Source organism: Orbicella franksi, chromosome 4 (genome assembly GCF_964199315.1).
Source record: "Orbicella franksi chromosome 4, jaOrbFran1.1, whole genome shotgun sequence".
NCBI classification, from domain to species: domain Eukaryota; kingdom Metazoa; phylum Cnidaria; class Anthozoa; order Scleractinia; family Merulinidae; genus Orbicella; species Orbicella franksi.
In genome coordinates, this window is record NC_138148.1 from 6,615,946 (window position 1) to 6,643,943 (window position 27,998).

The following is a 27,998-nucleotide window of genomic DNA, read 5'->3' on the forward strand; positions in this document are numbered from 1 at the left end:
AAAAATTCCTGTGGGAAAAAAAAAAAAAACTGTTTTTTATCAAAATTGGTATGACGCCGGCATTACCAAGATAAGCGACATATTAAACCAAAATCGGGATTTTTTGAAGTGGCATGCACTTGGAATAAAATTCAATTTGAAGGTTCCTTTCACCATATACTATGTCCTGGTTAACGCAATCCCAGAAAATTGGCAAGCTTGTCTTAAAAACCCTATTCCGAACGTCACACACGATACCACACGGTCAACGCCCTAAGAGCCATTTCTATTTACTCCTCTCTTTTAAACACCATCATCGTTCCTCCCACTGCTGAAACTCAAATTCTACGCCACGGATTTACAGAAAATACCATCCAGAAGGTTTATCTTATGCCATTTGCTGTCACAAATGAAGTAAAAATAATAATGTTTCAGTATAAAGTGATTCATAACGTGCTTCCAACCCTCGTTACACTTTATCGAGACAGCATTTCAGAAAGCCCCATATGCAACTTATGCAACGCAAAAGAACAAACGTTACATCACCTACTAATAAACTGCATACTAACAGTCGATTTCTGGATTCTGTTTCAAGACTGGTGGTACCAAAACACAAATGAAACAATAAGGTCATTCATAAGCCATATACTCTACGGCTGGCGTGATAGGACAAAGCATTGGCAAGTCCTAAATTATTGTATACTGATAGTCAAATATTGTATTTTCTGCGCAAGCCTTCACAGAGATGTTTTAGATTTTCAAAACTTTCTATCGTTCATTCCCGGAAAAGAGATTACGACTACAAAAAAGCACGTCCAAAATTTTATCGCACGAGGGTCTTTTTACTTTAATTTATATGCTGCTGATGTTTATGGTTAATTAATATTTAAATTTCATACTTATTATTTAACTGTAAGCTTGTACATATAGGGAAAAAAATGTATATATTAGGTGTCACTGTAATATAATAACAATTAAGAAAAAAAAAGGATGCGAATAGTGTAAGAATAGTATTGTAATTGACAGTGGTGAAAGTAACCAGTATTGTAAGTACAGTAAGTAAGTTATGTAATTAGCCGTATGTGACATATTGTATTGTTATTAGTGTAAGTATGTAGTATTGTAAGTAATGTATTTTATTGTACTGTTAAAAAAAATAAAATCTCAAAAAAAAAAAATCTCAAAAAAAAGGTAGTGTAACTTACTGTTGGAAATAGTGGAAAATTGGAAAGCAAACGTATAGAAATACAGTGAGAGGTGAGCAAAGTGACTTAAGTGGTGTTATGAAATGTAGAGTAACCTATTTACAAGTTATGTAAGTAGAGTAATGTAATCCTTTTGTTAGGAGTATCGTTATAGAGCAGGGTTGTTTCCGGACAGAACTCAGGATCGCCGGTAACAGCAACAAACTAATTTATTCCCGTAAGATAACTTCGCGAATTTACAGCACTAGGCTTCTTCAAATTTGAATCAATCTCTCTTACAGAAGAACCTCTCGCTCTAATATACATGAGGCTTAAAGTTCTAGAAACTTCTACCAGGTGATCTGACGGTAAATAATTAACCAATCATCTTCAAGGAGAAATTATTTTTAAAACCGCACAGAATTCTTTGCGCGCCTAGTGGAGCTTGTTCTGACCTTTCGGCATATAGTCCATCCACACATCGATAGCGCCATGAGGATAAACATGGCAGTTTTCAGTCGGAAGGCTTTTTTTCTCATCATGCTTTGGTTGTGAGTGGAGTTATAACTTCACTACCGAGTATTCTTAAAGATTTTTAGACTAAGAAAAGTTCAGTACACGATTATCTAGACCAACAAAGTCAGTGAGTTGGCTTGTGGGCCTTCTGCATGGGCACATGACATGTTCTCTCCCGCTAGATGTGGTTGAAACTTCTTCTCATTGATCCATACATTTTGATGGCGTATTCAGCTTTGTTGGTTGAAGGAAGTGTGTGCAGAAGACGCAAGGAAGCCATCTGTGCTGCTCGAACTAAAGATGGATCTTGTACAATCGGATATCTTTCGTCCGGATTCTCATTGGTGTCGTCGCAGAGATCGTAAACAATGGCAAGCCTCCATCAGTTGCGGGACTTTGTTCAACTTTTCTCGCTGCTTCGTTGTTCCAGGCTCTCTTCCACAGGCCAACAATAGTTTTATTCCATGAGGTTTTTTGTGTCCTACTACTTGTAAAGTTTGCTCCACCCATTTCCCGCCGCTAGCTGTCTAGAAAGACAGTTTTTCTTCTTAAAATCTTGCGCTCGAAAAGTGCAGGTAATCATGGCGCGTTTGCGGGACAAATCTAAAAACTTCCAAGGTCTTGTTTTCACTCCTAACAGGGATGAATTACTGCTTTAAGCTTTAAAATAGAAAGGAAAAATACAAATTAATGTTTAGGTGGCCTCAGTATGGAGGATCAAGTAGTACAGAGTCCGTAGAACTTTCTGGTGAAGAAGGTTTTCTTCCTACAACCGTCGCGAAAACATGAAGATCAGAGCAGTTTCAGATCACGGATTTAAAGCAGCTTTTCGGACTTAAGAAACAAAAATGATAATGTACATTGTTACTTCGAAGTTGAATTCAACTTTTGGAACGATTGGTAAAGCCACAGGCATTAAAATGTCTGGAAAAGCGGTCGGCAAAAACTCAAGCTTTTGCGTTAGCGTAAAGAATAATTTGAACATGTGGTCATGCGGTGAAGCACGTGTGCAAAATTTTGAACAGTTTTTTGCTTTTAAATAGGTTTCTTCGCCTCAGCTTGAATGAAAATCTATTGTTATTGACCTTCCTTTCGCATTTCTTTCATTTGGTTCCCTGTGTTTGGGAATTTTAGGTTTTAAAGTGAACAGTAACTTGCACGCTGGATTTCTGCATATTTAATTTACGGCGACCTCCAGGCGCTTTGTTTATTTTGTTTATTCGCTTCGTTCAAGGATTTCCGCGTCTTATTAAGCTACTACAGAACCGCTGGGAAAAGAATCAAAATGGCCACCAGTTTAACACAGTTGAAATACGACTGATCTCAAAATAATTGGCTTGTTTTTGTCGTCTTTTTGATTTACGACGTTCAACTTTCTTTCGCAGCGCCGTCATATTTCGTCGCGCGGCGAAGAAATTACTCGATTTCTTGTTTTCAGGCTGACTTTACAAGAGTTCTTCGCTTTTATTTTTCGTTGTTTTCTCAAATGTTACCCGTTACAAGAATGAAATTCGTTTGCATTTGGTTTCGTTTTGTCCTCCAAAGTCAATTATTAACTCATTTTCGCAAAGTCAATTTTCTCTGCTTCTGTGGGACATTTTGTCGTGCGGTAAAGAAATAATATAATTTCTTGTTTTCTCGTCAGTTTTGTACATCAGGTTGAGTTCTTTTCGTTAATATTTTTTAATATTTCGACCCTTAAATTTATTGAACTTTAAATAAACGATGTCTTGAAACCTGATCTTGTGTCTGTGGTTACTGGGCATATGGTTTATTTTTGTGCTTTCGCTCGTGGAATACTTCCAAAAAACGCCAGGGAATCAGGGGCGGGTCGCGAGCAATTTCATTCAGGCGTCAATTGGGTTACTGCATGTTTGATTGTTTGAAGTTGTGTAAGCTGTTCATAAACTGCCCCTGCGCATTTTTGGACAGTGTCATAGTCATCATTTCCCAACCAAAGAGCAACTGTTACACTGTGCTCAGTAAATTATAAGGCTCAATGATTTTCACTCTGACACTTTCTCCCCTGTGAAATGGCGTGACCATTTCAGCCATGGGAAACCATCATGATGCTGTTGGTTGGTGTTGTAACTGCACTCTGTACACCTGACTGACTTAGAAATAGTGTAATGTAATTCTCATTGTCAACATAGCCCACAAGTACCTCTCCAAATTCATTAAAGGTCAGACCTATCTTTTCTAGCAATTCTTGGCGTGTGCCATTCAGATTATTAAATTTTTTTTCTTTACTGAGTTGGAGAGCGTTTGATCGAATGGTCGACCGAACTAGTGCTGTGGCCGACATACGATAATAATAAAATGAATGACTAAATAAAAGCAAGCTAGAGATCGATGGAATACAGCACCTTTAATACTGTATAGAAAGTACACTATTAGAAGCAAATTGAAGTAAAACACCAAGTGATTTTCAAGCTTACAATGCGGTGCGGCCAGCGCTGCATGTTGTGCGATTCAATACTCAAATCGCCTCCATCCAAGTGTAGAATCGAAAAGATTCACCGTCGAAAGAGACTTCCCAACTGTCCAAATCAACACTTCTCATATTTACAGCACAATTCCGAGTTCCAAGCGCGGTATAAGACAAGACAAAATAATTCTGAAAAGCAACACTCGCTCTGGCAGTGACCGCCATCATTCAAATGCAAACTCACGACTACGCACGGACTGCCTTATGGGATACGGCAATAAAATTTTCTCTCCAGTCTCGCGCAATGACGTCACCAGATCACCTGGATTTGGAACTAAATTAAGTAGTTTGACAGTTTCTAATCTGAGTAATTACATAAGGATCAGAATGTTCTGGAATGTTCTTATACAAATTGGTCACGGCTGAATGACTTCCGGTTCTAGATTGTTCTGGAACTAGACTTAGACAATTTTTCGTAACACCTTTAAAAAAAAAAATTGGTGAAAAAAGTGATTGAGTGAAGGTTTAACCTTGTAAAAATGTTTTATGTGACTAAAAAAATATTTATTTAAAAAAAAAAAAAAACTAAAAAAAAAGAAGAAATATTTGTGATTTATTTATGTTTCTCATTATCGAAAGGTGCACATGCTACATTTTATTTTTTTAATTGGCTCATTGTGATCTCTAGATTTTTGTGAGGCTAGAGTTGCATTTAGTTTGTTTTGGAACTTCCGTATTTACGAACCTTTATCAAAAGAGCTCCCCAATTGAGATTGTCACACAGGTTAGAATTTCATTTCAGTTTACCTTGCTCAGGATATGACTTATAACACATCGTAGTGGCATCATAATTGCTACTGCTGTTTACAAACAATTTATTTTGCTAAGTTCGGTGGCTGATAGCCACCTTGATTTTTTGTTTGTTTGTTTGTTTTTTGTTTTGTTTTTTTGTGGCATAACCCAATTAAAAGCACTCAGTAACGGTGCTTTGTTTTACAATCTTCAATCTAAATCCGCTTATCTCCAAAAGATCAAATTAAAGAATTAAAGTCAAATTTATGTGGCGTTTTTCTTTCTACACCTCTATTGCTGAAAAAAGAAAGGCCTCATTCACGTTGCGTTGTTTCAGAACAATGGATTTTTACTTTTAAACTTCTCCACACTGAATCGAGCGAGTACTGTTGCATTTACTGCCAGCGTGACTTTTGCGAAATAATTTCCACCAAACAAGATAGATTTCGAGTTGCACTTTCAAAAACAATTTCGTTAGGTTTTACTGGTAAAGACTTTCGGAATATTGATGTAATACTGTCTTTTTCACCGAGTATTGTGCGATGAACAATAAACGCTGACGTCACTACAAGAGGAGTGTTGCGCCTCAGTATTTTCTTATGTTACCTACTTATACTCAATTTATGCCTTGATCCCCTTTGCCATGCCAATCCGTCATGTGCAACCACAGCCGCCTCACTTTACGACGAAAAATCTAAGACTGACATTTCTTCAATTGCGGTTCTGGATACATACGGAAACGCGCTGTTGTAACTGTTATGGTTATAACTTAGATGGAGTTGAATACCAAATTTGTCGTTTAAGTATACTTGTATTATCTGCGTGACTATAAGTTACGATTAAGAATTATTCGCCGAAGGCGAAGTGAACCTTGGTGAATATTTACCGAGTCGAATTCGAGGTAAAGATTCACCAATGCTCACTGAGCCTGAGGCGAATAATTGTTTTAGTAAAACTTTCAGAGGAAAATATCAAGAACTACAAAATAACGGACTAAAGAAAAGAGCCATCGACACAATTGTTGTAACATCGCAGCTGGCAGTTGTATATTTCATCACCGTAGATTGCTTACCAGGCACCGCCAACCAACCCCCCCCCCCCCCCTCCCTCCTCCCTCCCTTCTTCTGCACAGGAGAGAGAGAAATGTTCTTTACGATTGATATTGAGGGAGATACTTGTTTTCCAAAGCTTCCAAAAATTCCTGAGTGACGAAAGCGTTAGCGAGCAAACTGGGAAATTTAATCCTGTCATATTCCTTCAATTTTCAGGGCTGATATCTTCTTATCTCGATTGTAGAGACCTCAGCGCTCATCCCAAAGGAGCCAGTATTGCAATCAATGATTCTTCTTTGTATTACCTTGTGGCACTAAATTTTTGCGGGTTTTGCATGTAGCATTGCAGTTTAATTAAAAAAAAAAAAATTCAAAAATGTTTTAATTTCAATTAAACGCGACCTCCTAAAAACCGCAAAATTTATGTCCAGCAAGAAAAATCGTTCTCTTACAATCGAAAAAAGAAAAAAAGTTCCTGCAAAATACAAAAACCGCCGATTCGCAAAAATTAACTCCCGCCAAAATTTATTGCCACACAGTGGGTCCCGTCCATACTACGCTGGAAAATTTTCAGAACGGCATTTTCATTTTCACTCTGAAAACACATTAACTGTTTCCGTCCACAATACCCCAACCCCCAACCCCTCACAATAAAATAAATAAATAAATAAATAAATAAATAAATAAAGAATTAAAACAATTGAAAACGCAGCAGTCACCGGATGATAGGACTAACCGTGGAAATAAAGCTGCCTTTCCAAATTTCTCCGGCGTAGTGTACAAGTACACGGGGCCTTACTCTCAAACTCATCAAATTTAAGTTTAAATTAAAGAAACCATGATCATGACGGTGTCCTCAGTAATATGATAATAACATATTATTAGCCTGGATGTTTCAAGTTGTAATTATATTTCTTTGTGTTCTCCTTCGTTTTAGTTTCGAGATGATATATCAAACATTATAAAACAACTGAGATACTAAGCAATCTCTGATTGGTCAATAGAGTTCCTAAACCTATGATCTATTGAAACCGGCAAACCACGGTTCCCGATCTATGGCAGCTCTACGCGGGAACTGGACAACTCGGAACTCTAGCGATAACAAATGTAATAAACAGTTTTGTTCTTCGCTGGCTGAGATATCAATAACACGCGGAATACCTTTTCATTCAACGTTTACATGGAAATTTGCAAGGAAAAAAAGGACTAGAAGCTGGTCGTCGTATAAAACTTTATCTTTTCTTTTTTTCCAAGGGAAAAATTCTACGCCGACTCCGGCTACGCTTGAGATCAAAATTAGGGAAATTCGAAGTTTTAAACCCTTTTTACGATGCTTTCCACTAGTCTGTGGATGGCGAAGTCAGTTGGACTTGACTGATAAATTTGGGTTGTCAAAAAAGCAGGGAAAAGATTTCTCTCTATCAGACATTTTGAGTTTAAACTCAATGCATGCAAGCATAACACGATAAATGAATTTTGTTTCCCGGCATAAGTATAACTTCAAGCAACAGTATTCATTTAGCAAAATACAGAGAAACACGGACTTCATAGCCTTCGATTCAGCATAAGTATATAATTCTGAAAAAATTTCGGAAGCAGCGTTTTTGTAACTAACCTTTATTCCATTCGCAAAACTTTGGATAGTTATCGTTTAACACGGCGTTGAATCACTTCGCCAGGCACAAGAAGTTTGGACCACTTGCACACTTTCCGTACAGCTTTTTACCGTCGCGATGACCTATTCCACCTACGGGTCCCTGCATTTCCCCGTCAGAATACATTTCAGTTAATTAATACCCTTTTTCCCTTTCATCGATAAAGCTTGTAATTCACTCGCGTTACGGCTCGTGATTTACAAGCTTTTATGTTTTTTCCTCCGGGCTTCTCCTATTAACGTATCAACTGAGTGCTGTATTGACTGAGCTCGTTTACTGGCAAACAATAATTTTACTCTCACACAAACGTTTGGAGTAAAATGGCTAAGGGAAAGCCCAAAGCCGCTTTTATTGAAATAATCAATTTATAATTCATATAAAATTTATAATCTGTTAGAAATCTTTTGGCCCAGTAAAGGTGAGGGCAACCAAAACGCCATGCCATATGGCTTACATCCTGCATAAACATAAACAAGGTGGACAGGATCAGGGGAGGAGGTGGGAGTTCAAATAAGTGTCTTCCCTCGATGGAAAATCTGAGGGAATGCACAACCACGCTCGATAGTGAGGTTACTAAGCAAGCAGTTTGCCTTGAGGGGTTGCAATGTATTGTCCCTATCCTCCAGCCCAAACCTGTGTCACGCAATACTGCGTGACTGTAACAAGCAATAAGACCAGAGGGAAAAAACATAAAAATTCTATTCGCATGGAAATATTTTATTTCTTGTGTTCTTCCAACATCCCGCGTGGTTTATTGCGCCAGTAATCCCATAGAAAGACTGGTCTATTGCTTAACTCAGACCTTGTTTGACCACATTTGGAAAAATGTAATAATTCAGATTCTTATCGAACGCACCAGTAGACACTAATTTCACGGATATAAAGCAATACACCAACATTATCATGAATATTGACCCTTAATGCCGTAATGCTAATACGGCGAGGAAAAAAAAAAAAGAAAAAAAAAAGATAGATAGATAGATAGATAGGTAGATAGGTAGATAGATAGATAGATAGATAGATAGATAGATAGATAGATAGATAGATAATAAACAATGGTAGCAAGACTTCAATTCATCGTTTTATTGCGACAACGCTGTTTCGTATGGTCAAAGGATGACCACACTCATCAGCCAATATCAACGAATGACCGTTAAATTTCGCAAACTGGCAATTAAAAGCTAACTTTAGGTTGCTATGAGATATAAAAACAGTTGCTATGATATGGAAAAACACATGCTATATAACATTGAAAAACTGGCAATAAAAAAAAATAAAAAAATAATAAAATAAAATAAAATAAAATAATAATAAAAAGTAAAATAAGAAAAAAAAAAATGAAACAGTTGCTATGGGATTTAAAATCTGAAATCTCGTGTTGCTAAAAGATTGCGTTACTTGCTCACAAAGTTCTTGAGTAGGTATCTGTTTCTGTGGGGGCACGCACTTGCTAGTTCGTTTCGCTTGTTCAAAGTACACAAACTCTTCTTACAGATGATCACGAATTTTTCGAAGAGACATAAATTACATTTGTTAGTTATGTTGCTATAAGGTCTGCACTGCTTAATGATTCTCCACTTGATGGTAAAAGGTTTGTTGTTGTCTTTGAGTGTCCAAATATGTTTAGATAGCTCAGTTTCGTTTCTCTTGTTTTGGTGTCGAAAGGATGCTGTGTGATTCCTGTAGCGCTCTTTAAAATTTGTGGCGAGGCCCACGTATGATTCTGATGACGTTTGTGTTGTGATTGTGGCTTGGTAAACTACATTTTGTGTGAGGCATTTTCCGTCCAGCGGGCATTGATCCTTTTTTCTGCAGTTGCATTCTTTGGCGTTTGTTTGTGTTTGCGACTGGTGGTAATCTGATAGTAGTGTTTTGTTGTGTGACGAGATGATACTCTTCATGTTAGGCATGCAGGAGTAGCTGAGCTTCAGTGTGTGCTTGTTGAAGATCTTGCGTAGGGGGTGTCCGTTAGGGAAGCATCTGTCAATGATGTTTAGGAACTTCCTTCCTAGGTTAGTTTTCACGTTAGCATTCCATGGGGGGTTGTACCATACGATTTTTCTTTGGCGATTTCTGTTGCGCTTTGGCTGTGGTTTATACGTGAGCTTGTGATTGTAGCCGCTCTCGTCAAGCGCTTTCTGGTACGGCGGAATCGCTTCGTCGAAACTTTTCTGGCGAGATGAGATGCTGGTCAGTCGTTTGTTGATGTTTTCTGGAATGTTCTTCAGTAGTGCGGGTGGGTGATTACTTTGTCGGTGAACGTAGAGGATTTTGTTGTTGGGTTTCATGAAGGGTTTGAAGAAGAGTTTGTGTACTTTTAACAAGCGAAACGAGCTAGCAAGTGCGTGCCCCCACAGAAACAGATACCTACTCAAGAACTTTGTGAGCAAGTAACGCAATCTTTTAGCAACACGAGATTTCAGATTTTAAATCCCATAGCAACTGTTTCATTTTTTTATTCTTATTTTACTTTTTATTATTATTATTTTATTTTATTTTATTTTATTATTATTATTTTTTTTATTGCCAGTTTTTCAATGTTATATAGCATGTGTTTTTCCATATCATAGCAACTGTTTTTATATCTCATAGCAACCTAAAGTTAGCTTTTAATTGCCAGTTTGCGAAATTTAACGGTCATTCGTTGATATTGGCTGATGAGTGTGGTCATCCTTTGACCATACGAAACAGCGTTGTCGCAATAAAACGATGAATTGAAGTCTTGCTACCATTGTTTATTATCTACACTGCTCCTCTCAGAGTCGAGCGCTCTATAAATTTATTCTGTTCAAGTTCAAGAAGTATATATATATACCTCTCTTAATTTGTTTTTTTTTTTTGGCAGTCGAGGCTAACAAAAATGCCAACAACATATGTTAAATTTAGATTAAATTTATGAAAACCAACTGCCAAAGGAAACATGTCAAGGTAAACAGCAAAGTTAGCCACTATTGGCTACAATAAATTATTTTTCGGTTATGAAAAATAAATGATATGGTAAAACTGGCATGGATGCTCGATGTGTTAAGTTACAACACAAAGAGCCGCGTCTGAATCAAGAAGACCCTCCGATTTGGACAATTCTCCGCCGGTGTAATGTTTTCCTTTTTTGTTTGGATAGTTTTATTCGAGCTCTGCCTTATGATACCAAATGTTGCCTGCTCACAAGGTTAGTTATCTATTCCATTTAATTTATTCTTGACAACACACGCATATGCATGGCAAGTAAGTCTCTTATTGTCGGGACTGACTTATTAAAACTGAACTACGTATTGCAGTATTATCTTGTTTATTCTTATAATAATGACTTCGAACAGCATAAGGCGAGACGCAGTAACCTAGTTGTTATTGTTCTTCGGCAAGACACTTTAATCTCCCGATGCCTCTGTCCTTCAAGGATTATAAATGGGTATTGGTGATCTTTGGAAACCTAAAAAAATAAAAATAAAAAGCTCGAAGCTAACCAGTAGTTTTCATGGACTAGAAATCCATCTCTTGCATGCTTAATGCTATGGAAACTAGAATAAGTTCAGACAGACAGTGTGGGCCACCTGTACTTCTTTTAATGTACTGATGAAACCAAATTTCTTCAACTTTAATTCACATCAGCTAAGAGAAATTATGTATTCTTACATAGGTCCCAATGACTAATGATAAACATAACACAAAACAAAACAAAACATGTCGGTTAAAACAAAAACAGAGATTGAAATGCTGATGCTTTAAAAGCCTGTAAGATTGAAAGGAAAGAAAAACATTCAAAGTCGGGTATCATTTCATCTTGAATTTTGAATCTTTATCCAGCTTTATGAAACCTTTTTGAAAACAAATTGTATAAAGTATAAATAAACGCTGCATCATATTTTGCCAAGGGCACAATTTCACTTAAATACGAACTAATGAGCCACCAGAAGAACTTTTAGGACGTCGACGAATATTTGCATAAGAACTTGGCATTTTTTCTCAAACAACAACAACAACAGCTGCCTTGACAACAGCTCAACATTAGGTGCCTTGAAAAAAGCCTATTCTCTTTCCTTTACCGATATACCAATGCCTCTGTCCGCCATGGACTTTGATAAACGGGTATTGGTGGTCTGTTAATTAGAAAAAACTAAAAAAAAAATGCTTGAAACTAAGCAACTGTGAGTGACTAGAATCTATCTCCTACCTGTTTCAAGCTATAGAAACTAGAATAAGCCCCGACAATGTGGGCCACGTGGCGCCTTGTGAGTTTATCTGTTTTAGCGCACAGAGGAAACAAGATTTCTTAAAAAGCGATTCACTAAAGGTAGTTGAAATTTTCTTACTAACCAAGGTTTCCATGCATCATCAAAACTGTGGGAGAGAACAAAACATGTTACTGGAAGGGGAAACGGAGAGCGCAATGCCGATGATTTTGTAACTTGTAATTTCAAAGAAAAGAAATACAATTTTTTTTCGGAGTAAAGCTGAGAATATTCGTCATTTTGTTTTGTATCGGAATATTTAACCAGCTTTTGATAAGCTTTATGACACGTTTTAAAAAATTGGTATTAACTCTGCGTCATCTTGATGATATTGGCACAGAACTGGGCTAATTATGTGCCGCTGAATATTCAACCTTTTTCCCTATATAAAGTAGGGACGGTTTCTTGTTTAAACACCACCTGCCTTTAAAAAAAATAAATAAATAAAAAAAATAAACCCTCTCCTGTTTACAGTTCATGACTGAGCTATCCGTCGTTTACGTCAAAAACGCTCCATTTTGAAAGCCCATGTTATCTAAGTGGTCATCTTCGCGAATGAACGATTTTCTACTTACAGCCTTTTGAAGGGTACGTGATGATAATTGCTTAGCGTAATGCTTGTAAAAGGTATTGACCCGTCCCTGCTTAACTTGCATTTATTTTAAGGTGGCTCAACTGAAACAGTAATATTTCCGTGTGAAGCCTGGATTCTCACGCGCACTTCAGCGCGAGGAATCACGCAATCACCCGAGGCGCTCAAGATGCAAAACTCACAACAAACAAGGCGGCGCGAGGCCTCCTTCATAAAACTTTGTTTCCGTCAAGTTTAGAGAGCTGTTTACAATGTCGCTTATTTTTACCTCCAAAACATCTATCTTTCAGACAATTTCAAATGAAAAAAAAAAACAAAAACATTCTTTTAAACCGCTGTGCTGTAACGTAAAGGAAAATTGTGAAGTTGAAAAATTCCTTATCCACGAAGCTAATATCTCAAAAACTACGGGGTGTAAAGAAGCCTCTCTCATTGACAGACTCTTCAATTTGTTCACCTCCCTATCTGTGTCATGTTTTCTGTTTTTGTTTGGTTAATTTTATCCGAGCTCTGCTCTGTGACACCAAACGCTGTCTGCTCACGAGGTTAGTTATTTATTTCTTTATTTGCAAAACATGCCTCGTAAATACGTCTTTTCCTGACGGGACGAGCTTATTAAACTTGGACTGAGTATTGCAGTAATATTTTTTGTACCATCATATAATTTCGCATACCATCGTAGCATAACCCGAGGCACAAAAACCTAGTTGTTAATGTTCTTTGGCATGACGTCACGCTTTACACTAAAAATGCCTCCGTCTGCCCATAAGTATAAATGGTATTGGAGATCTCGTGCAAAATGTGCTTGATGCTAAAAACCAGTTTTGATGGACCCTGTCTTCTAGGTGTTATCACGCTTTGGAAATTAAAATGACTTCCAACGGTGTGGGACACGTAACTCAATTGCTACTTTTCATCAATCTATTGAGGAAACCAAATTTCTTCAAGCTCAATTTACCTGCATTGATCTTACTTGTTTTAAGCAAGTTTAAAGTTCTAATGTTTCATCAAAAATATAATAGTAAACAAAAGTTGTCGATGGTGTACAATGCTTTCTAGCCTCTTCAAAAATACAATTCTTCAAACGAAAGCTAGTATATTTTGTATTTAAATAATTAACGTTCATCACGAAAGGACTGCACAAAGAATTAATGCTTCATCATCTTTTTGCCACAAGCACAAATTGGGCTAATTAATATGGTAATTACCAAAATGTCAATTGATAAATATTCAATATTGTGTCTTTATTAGAAAGTCGACGAATATTTGGATGGGGATTTTGTTTTTAATCCTTGAAAAAGACCCTTTCTGATTATATTCCTGGCTAAAGCTATGCATGGTTTATTTCGAAAACTGTTATTTCTGCAGTTATTTTCACAACTGAATGAGAAGTTCCCCTTGACGTTCTCGTGGAATCGTCTTCACTCTCTTTCGGATTTTTTTTTTTTATAACATTTCTTCCAAATAGCTTTTTGGCATCCAAACATTTTCGCGATATTTTTAATTTGTTTATTCTTTAATTAATTTGTTCTTGTGCTTTGAACTTGATGATGGTGACATGGAGTTATCGAAACGTCGTACTGGTTTACCACCATTTTTATTTATTTATTTTTATTATTATTATTATTATTATTTTATTTTTATTTTTTTCCATTCTTACGTCTTCTAACATCTGCCTGAATATAATTTTCAAGTGATCTTAAAGTTGCACGGCATGAAATGGTCTGGACCCTTCCGCAGGTCGTGCATGGTCAGTATGTCCATTCACATAAGACAACTATAATTAAGATGTGGCAGGATATATAAGATTAACCCTTCTAATAATCAGTTTATTTCAGGTTTGTCTAGCAAAAATACCATGATGCGATGCAGTTGAAGCAGGATTCTTTTTCTCGTCTGTCGCTTTTAGAGCTAATGAAAACTACAGTGGAAAGTGGGAAAACATCCAGGAATTCTTTATTCAGCTTTCTAAGACTAAATTGATGTCACTAAAATAAAATGGAAGTTATGTTTTTATTTTCTTTCTGCAATGTATAATAACAAAACTGTTAAAATTGGTTTCCTTAACTTGGCGGGGAAAAAAAAATCAGCTGAGCTCATGCGAAGCTTCACGTTTTCTATAAATTCGACAACAAAACATGTTCAACGTCTTTCTAAATTATCAAAATCAGCAGAATATTTTGCTTGACGAATTTTGTTCAGAATTAAAATTCTACAGGAGTTATTCCAAAACTAGCATTGAGACTATTCCCCCTTAGCTCGTGGTTCTGCTGTAATAGAGCACAGATAAGCCGGAGTCAACACAGAATGTATTTGTTATAAAATGCGGTGCTTACCGTAAATCTGCTAGTATTAGTAATATTCCCTCTGTAAAGCGCGAGATTTATACTGTATTTGTGTCTGGATTGGTACAGTTAAAACACACCTAGCTGTAAGAAACTGTTTTATCACTTTGTCGATTTTTATTTTGGTTGTTCTGTTATCTCTGATAATTTATTTTAGGACGAGATCGTGAGCTGTATTTCCCAAGCTACTTCTTCTTTGCTGATAGACGACTGATCAAGCACAAGATAAAAACTGCGCTTGTTAAGGACTTGGACAGCTGTGAAGTTCTTTGCTATCGACATGACAACTGTGTCAGTCTTAATATTAAAATCGATCCTGACAGTGCAACAGGACAACAGGAATGTGAGCTAAGCAATTCCACTCACATGGAGCATGATGAAGACCTGACAACTAACAACTCTTACCTTTATCGCGGAGCGAAGGTGATAAACAAAACATTTACATTATTTTACAATATTTGACAATTATCCTCTCAGACTCCACACTAGGGATAAAAACCCCTTTGAGCGCTCATTTTAGCATAACTTCAAATAAACTTGACATACCATTATTAAACTTGGCAAGTAGATAGAGGACACACGTCCACATGTTTTGACATAAAAAGTGGTAGAAAAATTCAGATGATGACGTCATTGTCGATGCCGTCAAGCCACACTCTTAATTTAAAGTTTGGAAATTCCAACATTGTTTTGACCCTTTCAAAAGAGGGCAAGGAGAGAAGTTGAAAACTGAAAACCGTTTTTTAATATCTGAAATATTAAAGGAGATATGACAATTTGAACTTCAAGGAATGCTCATTCAGTAAAGCAGTGATCCCCCTGAGATAAAATTTTCGAAACGAAAGTTCTTTTTCGTGTTTGCAACTCCACTTATATTGCAGGCTGATTGCATGTGATGAAAAGAACGGGTATAGCTAAAAAAATCCAAATTAAAGTTATTCACGCGTTTATAAGCAATCAAAAACTATTGTGTGACGTCACAAAAAGTTACGTCAGCGATTATTTAAGAGAATAAATTATCGTTCTAAAGGCGAAAACAAAAAATCTGAAACGATACGATTGTTAGGTACACCAAGATCTTCATTTTATGCAATTCGTAGCATTTTTCAATGAAAACTGGAGAAAGCAAACCAAGAGGGTTGAATTTAAGGAAAAAGGATAGTTCCGAGGGGACACTGAAGTTAATTTAAATTGTTATAATTCATAAAATATTTTCCATATTGATAAACGGTTTTCAGTACATTGTTCTCCTAGTCGTGCTCTATCATTTGATATGGTATACAGTATGAAATTATAAACGTCATATGTCACGTGTTGCTGACCTCATTAATTATGACGTCATAATTTTAAAGATTTTGTCAGTTTTTTCCAACTAAAATGATCAAAACAGTAATCCAAGGATATAAGCATACGTTTAACGAAAAACGAAGCAAAATTGGTGTACTTGCATCTGTTTAGCGCTGGGAGGGGGTTAAATCCCCAGTGTGTCCGAGAATCTTGGCGAATATTCACCAAGATCCATAGAGCCTGAGGCCAATAATTGTTTTAGTATAATTTCCAAAGGTGAATATCAATAACTGCAGGAAAAAAATTATTGTCCTTTGTTTCATCAACTGTGAGTGAAAACTAAGGTGCGAAGTTCATAAAAGAAACAATGAGTATTTTGATTTCATTTTGGGAAGGGTCATATGCAATTATTTGTCTCGTCTTGGATTCTTACCTCCTGTCTAAAGAAAACTAAACACTCTATCTCACACGGTTTACTGGCTGTGATATACAATAGTATTTTCGACGACTTTTACTACAGGTTCATTTTCATGCAAATCAAACTCATTTTCATGTGAAAGGTTTTGCACATAGACTAACGTAAGGTAACATGAAATGGCCTGATTAGTTTTCCTAGCTTCCCAAATCTGAAGTTAGCGGACTTAGCCAGGTCTTTGGACTTTTATTAAAAACCCAGCCTCTATGTTGACTTGCCAGCATGGCATGTGTGACTTGGCTTCTCAACCATTTATAACTATCTGGGTTGGGTTGTTCAAAGCCCCGTCAGGCTAACTCCAGGTTGGCGAGTATTTTTATTTCAAAGCTGCAGATTTTCATTCACGTTTCCTGTTTCTGTAGTTGGTCCTTCAGTTTTGAGGTTGAAAAATCTCAAACTACACAAAACATTTTATACAAGAAAAATTAATACTTCGGTTAACTTTTAATCCTGCGTTAGCTTGCCACACAACCCGGCCCTGGGAAACAATTATCTGAGTTTCTCGAACAATCAGAATTTGAGATTCTCAAAATTATACCAGAAAACGATATCCCATTGTGGGATTAAAGGCAGCCACAAATCGATAGCGGTATTTTTTGGTAAGTTGCATGCCGCTAACTTTTTTTTTTTCTTTTTTTTTTACGAGAAAATGAGGAGGTCCTGTTGTAAACTGTGTTCTATTCTAACGTACTTTTAAATTCTCAGAAATAAAAACAAAGAAATAACGTTAACTGTATATCAAAATAAAGATTATTATCATTTCGACCTTTAGGTTCAATAAATATGTCAAATTTTTATTTTTACAATAACTGTCTAATTTTTCGTGCGCTGATTGGCTCATTTTTATCGTCTTTAAGAGTACAAACGGATATAATTTTAATTTATGCAAGCTTTCAAGTTCAACTCTTAGCTGTCAAACTGTCAACTTTTTAACCAATGAGATTTTATGGACCTTTTTAAGTACCCAATCAAAAAGCGAGAAAAGCTATTGACAATGTGCCCGTCATTTTGAATAAAATCCACTTATCTTTGTTACGGAAAGTTTACGGCGTCTTTTCCCACCATTTATTCCCTGTATTTGACAATTTTGGGGTCTTGTTATGGTAAAAACAAATTGACGTCAGTTTTTCATGCGTCTTTCCTCTTATTGATGAGAAATTTCGTCATAACATTGTCAAAGTTTTCTTGAGGACAGACGCATAAAAAACTGACGTCAATTTGTTAATTATTGTCGGGAAGCGCGTTTTGATGCAGACTACACCAAAGTGTATGTTAGTATTTTAAATGAATCTTGGTGAAATGTCTGCAATAGAATTGTGCTTTCTTGTTTAAGAATGCCTGTGGAAAGAACCCGCCATGCCAAAACAACGCGATTTGTCAGTCAGGATTTACAGACAAGGGATATCGATGCTTGTGCTATCCTGGATTCACGGGCGAATACTGCGACAAAGGTACACGTAATATGATCTTTTCAAGGGAAAGTATACAGTATGTACATCTAACTTTGCTTGATTTTAGTCCGGAAGCCGTTGTTATTTTTATTTTTAGGAGCGTCGTTTTCATTGCAGAAAAACAAAAGAAAAAGTAATGCCGGAATCTTTTCGTTCGGTGCTTGTTCTCTTTCGGTGTTCTAGGTCACCTGCTGGATTTTTACACGCGCAGTGCTATTCGCTGACCAAACTGTGTCTAAACCTTTCTCAGCTTTAAAACGTAACTAACACGAAGGCTATGACAGTTATTCTAAATATGATATACATGCATTACTATTCTGGCGCAACTGGCATGTTTCTATAAGATGGACAAGGCACGGTCTCTAGATTTACGTGGTGAATGCATTCATTGCCAGACAAACAATTTTTCCACTCAGATATCGACGAGTGCACTTCAGCGGCGCCATACTGTAGTCCTGATGCGACTTGCAACAATACGAAAGGTTCATACCAATGCAGATGCAAGCAAGGATTTTCTGGAGACGGAAAGGAATGCGAAGGTGAAGTTCCATTGCATCAAAGTTGTGAGGAATATTATAGTATGAAACTGTTGGAGCGATCTGTGCCCGTGATAAAAGTTCTAAAAAAAGAGTTTAAAACAGATCTAAAAAACGTTAGAATTGAACTTTCAACCGCCTTCTGCGGTCTTCTTCAGAGAAATGTACTCATCAAGAGTCACGAAATGCAAATATAAAGCTAAGACGTCATTGCTCGTTGCCCCTTGGGGAGGAAACCAATGATGCATAAACCCTTGGGAAAGGTGCTCTTTCGTTGACAGAGTTCTTGTCCAGGAATGAACGTAATGACTCTAGAAATAGCCTTTCGCCCTTATTTTTACGCCTGTTTCCAAAATGCTCGCATAATTAATTAATTAATTAATTAATTAATTGCACAATTAATTAACTGTATAATTAATTCAGTTTTCACGTTTTTTAGATCTGTTTCAAACTCCTTTTTTTAGAACTTTAAATATAGTATGACTTGTCAACTAAACAAAGTTGGTCTTATTTGTTCTCCTAGACCAAGCAACTGCCACACTTATTTTATACTATGTTTTGTTGTTGTTGTTGTTGTTGTTTTCTCAGATATTGATGAGTGTGCTGAGGAAACCCACAACTGCAGTTCTGATGCTGTTTGCAATAATACCAAGGGTTCATACAACTGCACGTGCAAACCTGGATACCATGGAGACGGACAAAATTGCAACATAGGTGAGTGATCTGTGTATGCTACATGCACGTACTACGTTGAAAAAAAAAGAAAAGAAATGCTTCAAATCCATGACGTTAAAGTGCCACTGACCCCCAAAATTTTTGTTTCGCTAATATAAATTTATTTATTCTCCTGATCATCACTGCGAAAAAAATTGTCGTTGTAGCTATTTTCGTTAATTTTGTATAAATTTTCAAAGTTTGTAATATTGCCTTTTTCCATGTTCACGACCGAGTAACAGCGGAGAATGGGACGAATTGGCCTCTGACCGGCGTCATTTCGCGAATAACAATATTTTGAAGAAGGAACACATCACACCAATACTAAGGAGCTTATATTGGTTGCCAGTTCATTTTAGGATTATTTTCAAAATATTGTGGTTAACTTACAAAGCTCTGAATGGACTGGCCCCTGATTACATTAGAGACCTACTGCGATTTAACATTTATTGGTCGGATACTAAGATCTTCAAACAACAGGTTGCTTGATGAGCCTAGAGCAAATCTTAAAAACGTATGATGAAAGGGCTTTTTCCGTGGCGGCACCAAGGCTCTGGAATAAACTACCCCTCCAGATCAGACTCTCATCATCAGAGGCAGTTTTTAAGGCTAATCTTAAGACTTATCTTTTTAAGCGTGCATTTGATTTGTAGTTTTTACTTTTTATTTCTAGCCTAATTGTATTATATAACGTATTTTATTCTTAGGATTTTAACTTTTAGGATTTAGGATTTTAGGTTTTTAAAGAATTAGGATTTTAATTTTAAAGTATTGTAAAGCGCCATGGACAATTAGTGGAAAATGGCGCTATATTGTATATTTATTTATTTATTTATTTTGTTTCCAAGGCCCCGTCCACACGTATCCAGATATTTTTTAATCCGCAACTTTTTCTTTCCGGATTCAAAAATTTCCTCGTCAAATCGAATTCGCCTGTCCACACGCATCCGACCGTATCCCGATTCACTCAAGAGAAACTGGGCCTACACGTTATGCCGCCATATCGGTTTATTGTTCGGTACTGGTTTTGAGACTGCACACGATTTTGCTACGTCATCGGATTCGAAAATATCTGGATTCACTCTGGAGAGCGGATTAAAAATATATATCTGGATTCGCTGCCGAATTCGTCAGATGCGTGTGGGCGTAAAAAAAGTTGCGGATTCAAAAGTATCCGGATACGTGTGGACGGGGCCTGAGAAGAATATACGCGAGCATGTGATAGTGTGTGTCAAAATCTTTGCAGAATGGAAGGAATATGTGTTTTTGGAGGCTGAAGCAATACAGGATACATAGGATAGAGTATTCCTCCTCATTCAATACCTCTATCTCCATGAAACTTGACCAGAAACTTGATCTGTGCGAAGCTAAAGCGGGGGAGCAATCGGGGATTTTTCCGATTCGGGTTCGCCGCTACTGTAAAAACTTAGAAGTTTTCATGGCCTGTGTATTCTTTTCTATCTCTAGTTAAAAGCTTGACATTGTCAAGGTACTGCATAAGACACGAATTTGGGATAAGCTGGAAGCCATCTAACTATTCCGAGCTCAAACGATCCTCCGAGTCCCAGACCGAAATAAATAATGGAAACTATAGGTGAGAAAATTATACGGTAAATTAAACGGATCGCGTTGTTTTTGTACTCGAAATAGAGACTTTTCTAAACCAATAGTAAAAGAAACCTAAGTCCTACCTCAAAGTGATTAAGATTGTTGAGGCTTCGAAATGGCATTGTATTTGTGGATTTTAATAAAAACACACGCACGATGGAGGCGTGTTTCGCAATGGCAATTTCGAATACAGAATTGTTTTGTTCTTTGAGCTTCGTCTTTGAGGAACAAAATATGTGTAAATTACAACTCAGAATGAATCAAGCATTTATAATTATATGAGGAAAGTGAAAAAAAAAAAAAAAAAAAAGACGATTAACGGATTCGACTCTATAGCTACCGACGGAGTTTGTCGTGCTGGAAGAATGCTCTTGTCAGTCAAACGAAACGCGAACTAATAAGTCGAGAGCTCCTAGGTTATTAGTGTACGTAATATCAACATTTCATTCAAAATAACAGTGAAGTGGGAATGATTTCATTTAACTGATACTATACTGAACCTCCTTTCATGATCTTGTGGAAGGATTTTTCAAGATTTACTAGTACGAAATATGCAGATTTGAGTAGCTTGCGGTGTTTCTGTTCGTACGCAGTATACGTAATTGACTATGCCTATACTACGGTCGGTCGACTATAACAAAGTGAAAAGTACCTCACCCTCGGATATTGCTTGCCGACATCTCTGCTTATATCATGTTAAAACTATTTTCAATCGTTGACTTGGAGAAGTAGGCAGGAGTGGACTTCGACTGCATCGCATTTTATCTTGTATTTCGGGGGAAATTAATGTTTGAATCTAAAAATGTTTTGACACTCCGAAATCTGCACGTTCCGTAAAGTCAAATTACCAACTCCCCGTGTTCCTTGACATTCTTATAACTCTTTAAGAGCTGTAAGTTGACTCTTCAGCCATGGTTTTTTATAACCGAAATGGACCAGCAAATTGTCGATCTTAGCCTCAATTACAACGCGGCAATCTCGACTGGCGACCCGCACTTCGAAATGGAAAAATATATATATATATATACATCGCAGCCGTCCAAATCGTAGCTAGACTCTGAATTGTAATGCTAGATGATACAATTCTTTCACCTAAAACTCTTGTCCAGTTTTGATAAAATAGGAATCACAAATAACCCAAAAATGTTTTGACAGCATTCGAAATACTCAGTCAAAAGTTAGTGCGGTTCCCGAAGTGACGTCACTAATAGCCCGACTCACGCAGATCCCACTTTGCGCGGTCGTGAACGTAGAAATTACATGGTCAAACGCCTGCAGAAACGCAGGGATTTTATCAATCGAGATAATTTTTTCGCTGAAGTAATCAGGGAAACTAATGGATTTGATTAAAGGGGAAAAAAAAGAAAAAAAAAAATGGGGTCAGTGGCACTTTAAACGAAAATCCGTAAGAGAAATTGATATTCTGGCATAATGCAACCATAGTTTTCCATTCATTTCGTTGCCGAATAAACTTTAAACTTTAAAGGAGGCCGTAAAATTGTTATATACAAATTGACTAATTAAAAACTGATCACATCTCTTTATCTCGATTTTCTTGAGAATTGATTTCAGCTCTTAGCCTTCGCGCAGAAATCTTCTATTTCCTTTGTGACACGCAGGCTGGTTTGCTCTCCTTTTTACACAAAATTTTCCTAGCACCGCGGATGTAAGGTAACATGTATTTTTCCTGTATTTGTTCTAGTTGCCTCGACATGCAAGGAAATGTATGACAAGAACATGTAAGTGGAAGATCACAAGTTATTTGCTGGATGCAATCGAGTTCACTTTAATCAGGAGCCTGTCATGGGATCTTGTTTAAATATGATCCTGATTAAAAAATATATTCCACTATCAAAAATACTACAGGCGTTTTGGATACTTTTGGGTGGTTGATATTTTTCACTAATAAGAACATCAGTTAAGATAAATTGATTGGTATATATCATTTTAGGTAACCATTTATGCATCAATCATGTTCATGATGACTCGCAATCTGAAGAGCCCCGAGTGATTAAATGCAGATATGATTCGCAACGCTAAGTATCATTTCTCCACGTAAGAAAAAAAAAAGTGTATGAAAGAATTTATGATCGTCCAATAGGACGCCCTCGCTTTCAAAGTAGTCCTTTTAATGTATGCTGTTTTTAGAGATGATACGCAGTTCTTCGTCGGCTAATGTTATCACGCCGTTGCATGGATGATAATATAATAAAATGCGCGAAAAATCACTTGGGCTGTCTACAAAAGCAAAATGCTCGCCACAATAAATGCAAGAACTTAGGAGCATGACTTAGTCCAGTTGTAGCAGAGGTACTACTGACGGAGACTCCATTCCCTTTTTTAAGAACCTTTGCCTTCACGTTATTCATTTTTGTAATTATTATTTTCTTTTAATTATTTTTGCCTTCAGATATTCCTTCAATACTTTCCTAGCTACTTCGACAATCTGTGGATTTTTTTCCTACTTAAGGACGTTTGCACTAACTGTTTCTGCGCATCCTTACTGCGCACGCAAATTTACACGCCCGGTCATGCGTGAGAGCGCGCGCTAAGTAGTAAAATGAACAATGATAGGGCAGATGGCCATTCCTATAGCTTTGCCTGGATTTAACGATCTTGGACGTTCGGTGACCCTACTTTTCTTTCCAGAAACAGGTTTTATTTACAATTATCTCCACAATGTCTAGAAATGAACAAAAATAAATGTGGAAAGTTAAAAAAAATTCAAGATTTCTGTCCACGGGACATCGAATCCTGCCATCGTGTGGCTGCAAGGCGCGTGAACTATGGTCGCTTAATGCGAACTTGTTCGTTAAGGAACCTTACCAGTTGACTAACTTCACTTAATAGGTCCCCTTAAACAATATTTGGCAGAGAACATTTCACTTCAAAGATCTAATTACAATATTTTTGGGCTTACAAACACTGCAGCTGGGGTCGCTAACGAAGCCCGATTTTTTTCATATTTAGGGTGTTTTTTTCCGGGCATGTTCTCTTCAAAACGAAGCGCATAACCCACCAACTCTCTTTTTTTATTTTATTCTATTTATTTATTTATTTATTTATTTATTTTCTTTTCTGGCATAACTAACTCATCATCTTACAGTGGTAAAAGTCTAAGAAAACAAATCAATGTTGGAAAATTTCTCGCGCGAAAGTCCTTAAGACAAAAAACGCTTACTGATGTATGACCGTGCTCCATAGGGCCTGAAATAATAATCAACGTAGCAATGTCACAACGCCTTGTATGAAATAATCAGAATGTCTCTAACTCAAAGATTTGAGACTAATACTTAATGACACAATTAAGGTATGAGAGATGTGTTGCCCTCGAAACCCCTTGCTCTAATTAGACGTTTCTTTATATTCAACAGTTTGAACAGGAGTCAGCTAGTTACGCTCAAAGTTGATTCTAAACTTCTTTCCGTTTACTGTCACATTGGAAATTTTGGATGTGGAGATGGAGGATGGACACCAGTCATGAAGATTGACGGCAACAAGGTACGACTCTAATTAATTCAGTTTTATTTCAAACTCAGACGAAAATTGTATTCAAAATTATAATTTGATTGCTTTAAATAACAAGTGCGCCAGTTTCATCAAAGGTAATTTAGAGATAAACCAATAAACTACTAAGCCAGACGAAGGCGAGATATACATACGTATTATAATGAGACTTTTAAAAGGCTAAAAATGTAATCCCCTAAGACCTTGAAGGAGTATTAACATGTTGAAGATGTATCACACGTATTGTTCATCAGGAATGCCAGGCTAATATCAGAAGTATCTGACATCTTGTCTCGTCATATTGTATTACGCCGTACGAGACCACATGCTGATAGGCTATAGATGTTGTAGAGCCTAATTAACTTCGTAAGAACACAATGGTGTTGGAAGGATGTAACATAGACAACAGCCATTCAGAATTTTCTTCATTCTTACACAACTCTCTTACGTTAGGCTGAACGGAAACTATTTTCGGATTACGGTGACGTTCTCCATCGATCTGCTCGCCACTTTCCTTTGGTCGAAGCAAGTCTTCTGTGAGGAATTAATCAAATAGTGACTAAAGAGAGCTAGAGCTACTCCTTGGCGACCGAATAAAAAATCGCAGAAAGCATTTTTACATTCTACCTGTTTATTGTATTGCTACCGATATATATTTCTTTCTCGCTAAGGTTAGAGCGAAGGAAAAGTAAACAAAACGACTACAGTTTAAGACTGGAATTAACCTCAAATTTCAGACATCATTTAAAAAAAAAAAAAAAACATAAAGGAACGAAAATTGTAATTTAAAAATTCTTGATCTTACTAATGTTTAAAAAACACCATACATTAAGTTTAAGCTTAGCCGCGTGTCTACTAAATATAACAGAGAAACAAACTAAATAAATTACTTGAAAGTTAGAAAAACTAGACTGTCCCTACAGTTTTCTCCAAAGCCAGTTAGATGGGCACATACTGAAGCCTGGAAACGGAACAGCTCAATATACACTTAAGCGCTAACGAATTACCTCTTGTTAGACTTCTCACTACAATAAAATTTCTGTAGATAGAATGATTGACACGTGAATAGTTTGTGTGCACACAGTTAAAGCTCAGTGCGCAGGTCCTCTTCTAAATTCGGATTTCTCTAATAATCACTTGACATGATGCGTTACGCGTTTGTGGAAAAATTAATCTGATATTTATATATGAAAACGTACACTCTCGAATAACATAGTTCGAGACCCAATGACAGAGATGTAACAGAAATATAAATTTCCGCTGATAAATATGATTGGGTGCAGGATAATTCTATTTCTAGTACGTCAGTGAATTACTTTTATTTTGTTTTGATCAGAGCACCTTTCATTATGATTCCGAATACTGGTGGGACACAAATGAATACAATCTTACGGGAGGGGAGACTGGGTTTGACTCAGAAGAGACCAAGTTACCGACCTACTGGAACACATCCTTCTCCAAGATCTGTGTTGGTATGAAGATAGACCAACAGATCAACTTCATTGTCATCAACAAGCAGGCCAACTCTCTGTACTCACTGATCGCTGACGGCCAATACCGCAATACCTCAATGAGTCGTTACAACTGGGAGACGTTGATTGGTTCACAGGCCTCCTTGCAGGGTAAATGTAACAAGCAAGGTTTTAATGCTGTGTGTGGTAATTTCCATTCGAAAGCACGAATTGGCATTCTTGGTAACAACGAAAATAACTGCGACTCTTGTGACTCTAGAATCGGGTTTGGTACAGGAGGGAGACATGATGACTCCAACACTTGTGGAAATGAAGCAACATACTTACCAAATAATGGAGAAAAACACATCAAAGCCATGGGCTACATCTTGGTGCGCTAAGGAAGGAATACAAGAAACCCTCGATCACACAGCCCTGAGTTTACGTCGAATGAATTAATGTAGTTTAGGGCATAAATATGTTTTCACCCTCGTTATAATTGTTGAAGGATATCTAAAACTCAATGATATCGAATAGTTTAAGCTTTTTTTAAGACCTTGCTATTGTGCTATTGTCTCGTCTTTTTATATTTAAAGTGCTATGATAATAAAACTTGAAGAAATTGTTGCACCTGCTCAACTATTGCTTTCTCTACAATAGAAATATAGGTCTGCAATAGCTTTTGATATGTTCATTATCTTGCTATAAAGTGTCTTCGATATGTTAGACGCACAGTTGGAAGACTGACAAGCCTCACCAGCTGCCATCACTTTCTTTTTTTTTTTTTATTGCAATATCTTACATTACATTATATACGAAAATTACCTACTACTTACAATGTCAACGTAATTTACAATTTAACGATACTAACAAAACTTACAATACTAACATTATTTACAACTTTTAATGTCTTACATTACAATTTGTTAATATCTTTCATGTAAGGGGTTAGCTACAATAGGAGGCTTTCTCACATATTAATTTGTGACTTAGATTTATGTTTCTCAATTTTAATTTGTTTGTCAACATCGCTAAGAAAGCATTGAAATAAAACTCTTCTTCTTTTCTTGAGGCAGTATATAAATAATTTTTGGTTATAATAATGCAGAGGTTTAAGCCAAGATGACGAGCGAAGTTATCTGTCACGCCATATATTATTTCATTTTTATCGAGAGTGATCCTATTCCCGTTTTTGGAGCTCCACCAATTAGTAAAGAGAGACCAAAAATGCTGAGCTTCAGAACAGGTAACAAAAAGATGGGTTAACGTTTGTCTTTCTCCACAGAGGTGACATTTATCATGTTCCTTGATTGAATCTCTAAAAAGTGTCGAATTTGTGGGTACAATGTGATGAATTATTTTGTATTGGAAAATGGCGAGTCTAGTGTCTTTTGTAACATTAAACGGAAGGCTATAAATGAGTTGTATTGTATGTTCTTTTAGACTGGCTTCTCTCATCCTTCGTTCAGCTGTAGGCGTAACGAACTTACTCTTAACAAAGAATTTAGTTGCTGATCTGCAAGAGACTTTATCTAAAGATATCTTATCCTTCTCAGAACGTTTTTCTAACGGTTCAGTATCATTTCCTTTGAGAATATTGATCCATTTTTGAGGGACTGCGTGGCATAGACCGAAATAGTTTAAGAAGTTTGTGTTAATTTTGAACTTGCTGCGGAATTCCTCAAAAGTTAGGAATCCGTTACCTTGAAAAAAGTCTTCAATTTTAGTTAATCCAGTATCGTGCCATTTTTTGTAATAAATGGATTATCCTTCTATCTTTATGTGATGATTGTTCCAAACTATTTCATTTAGTACCTGCTTTTTGGTATTAGGAGTACTGCAGTTAATTTTTTTGCCAGGCGCACAGAGCTTCTTTGTAAAAATCAATCGGTATGTCAACTTTAAGTAGCTTTAAGTCAAAATTACACTGCAGAAGAAACAGACCACTAACTGGTTGTAGATAGGAAAGAGGGATATGACTCCAACTTGCGATTCCATTGCTATCACTTAATCTTCTTACCCAAACAACTTTAAGCGCCTCATTGATTATTTGAAAATCCGGCATGTCTAGCCCTCCCTGCTCTTTCGCCCCTCTCATTGTTCTGTATTTAATTTTAGCTTTCTTATTCCATACAAATTGTGTAATTGCTTGATTTACCATGGCGGTGAATTTTGTTGGAAAAGTTAGGACAGATGT

General features: G+C 36.7%; 2 protein-coding genes across 2 annotated transcripts in view; both read left to right on the forward strand.

Moving 5' to 3' along the window:
• Positions 1-9,479: 9,479 nt before the first annotated feature.
• LOC145484277 (putative skeletal organic matrix protein 5) overlaps positions 9,480-27,998 on the forward strand; it is a 70,278-nt gene continuing 51,759 nt past the window's right edge. Inside the window, exon 1 of the mRNA XM_081462920.1 lies at positions 9,480-9,618. The gene's annotated coding sequence lies outside the window, so the exon portion shown is untranslated. The remainder of the gene's footprint in view (positions 9,619-27,998) is intronic.
• LOC145484238 (uncharacterized) lies at positions 10,624-27,329 on the forward strand. The gene is made up of 8 exons (XM_081462878.1): positions 10,624-10,775; positions 14,930-15,195; positions 17,868-17,985; positions 18,402-18,524; positions 19,110-19,235; positions 22,546-22,582; positions 24,218-24,344; positions 25,687-27,329. The coding sequence occupies exons 1-8, from the start codon at positions 10,703-10,705 to the stop codon at positions 26,200-26,202; spliced, it is 1,386 nt and encodes a 461-aa protein (XP_081319004.1). The 5' UTR covers positions 10,624-10,702; the 3' UTR covers positions 26,203-27,329.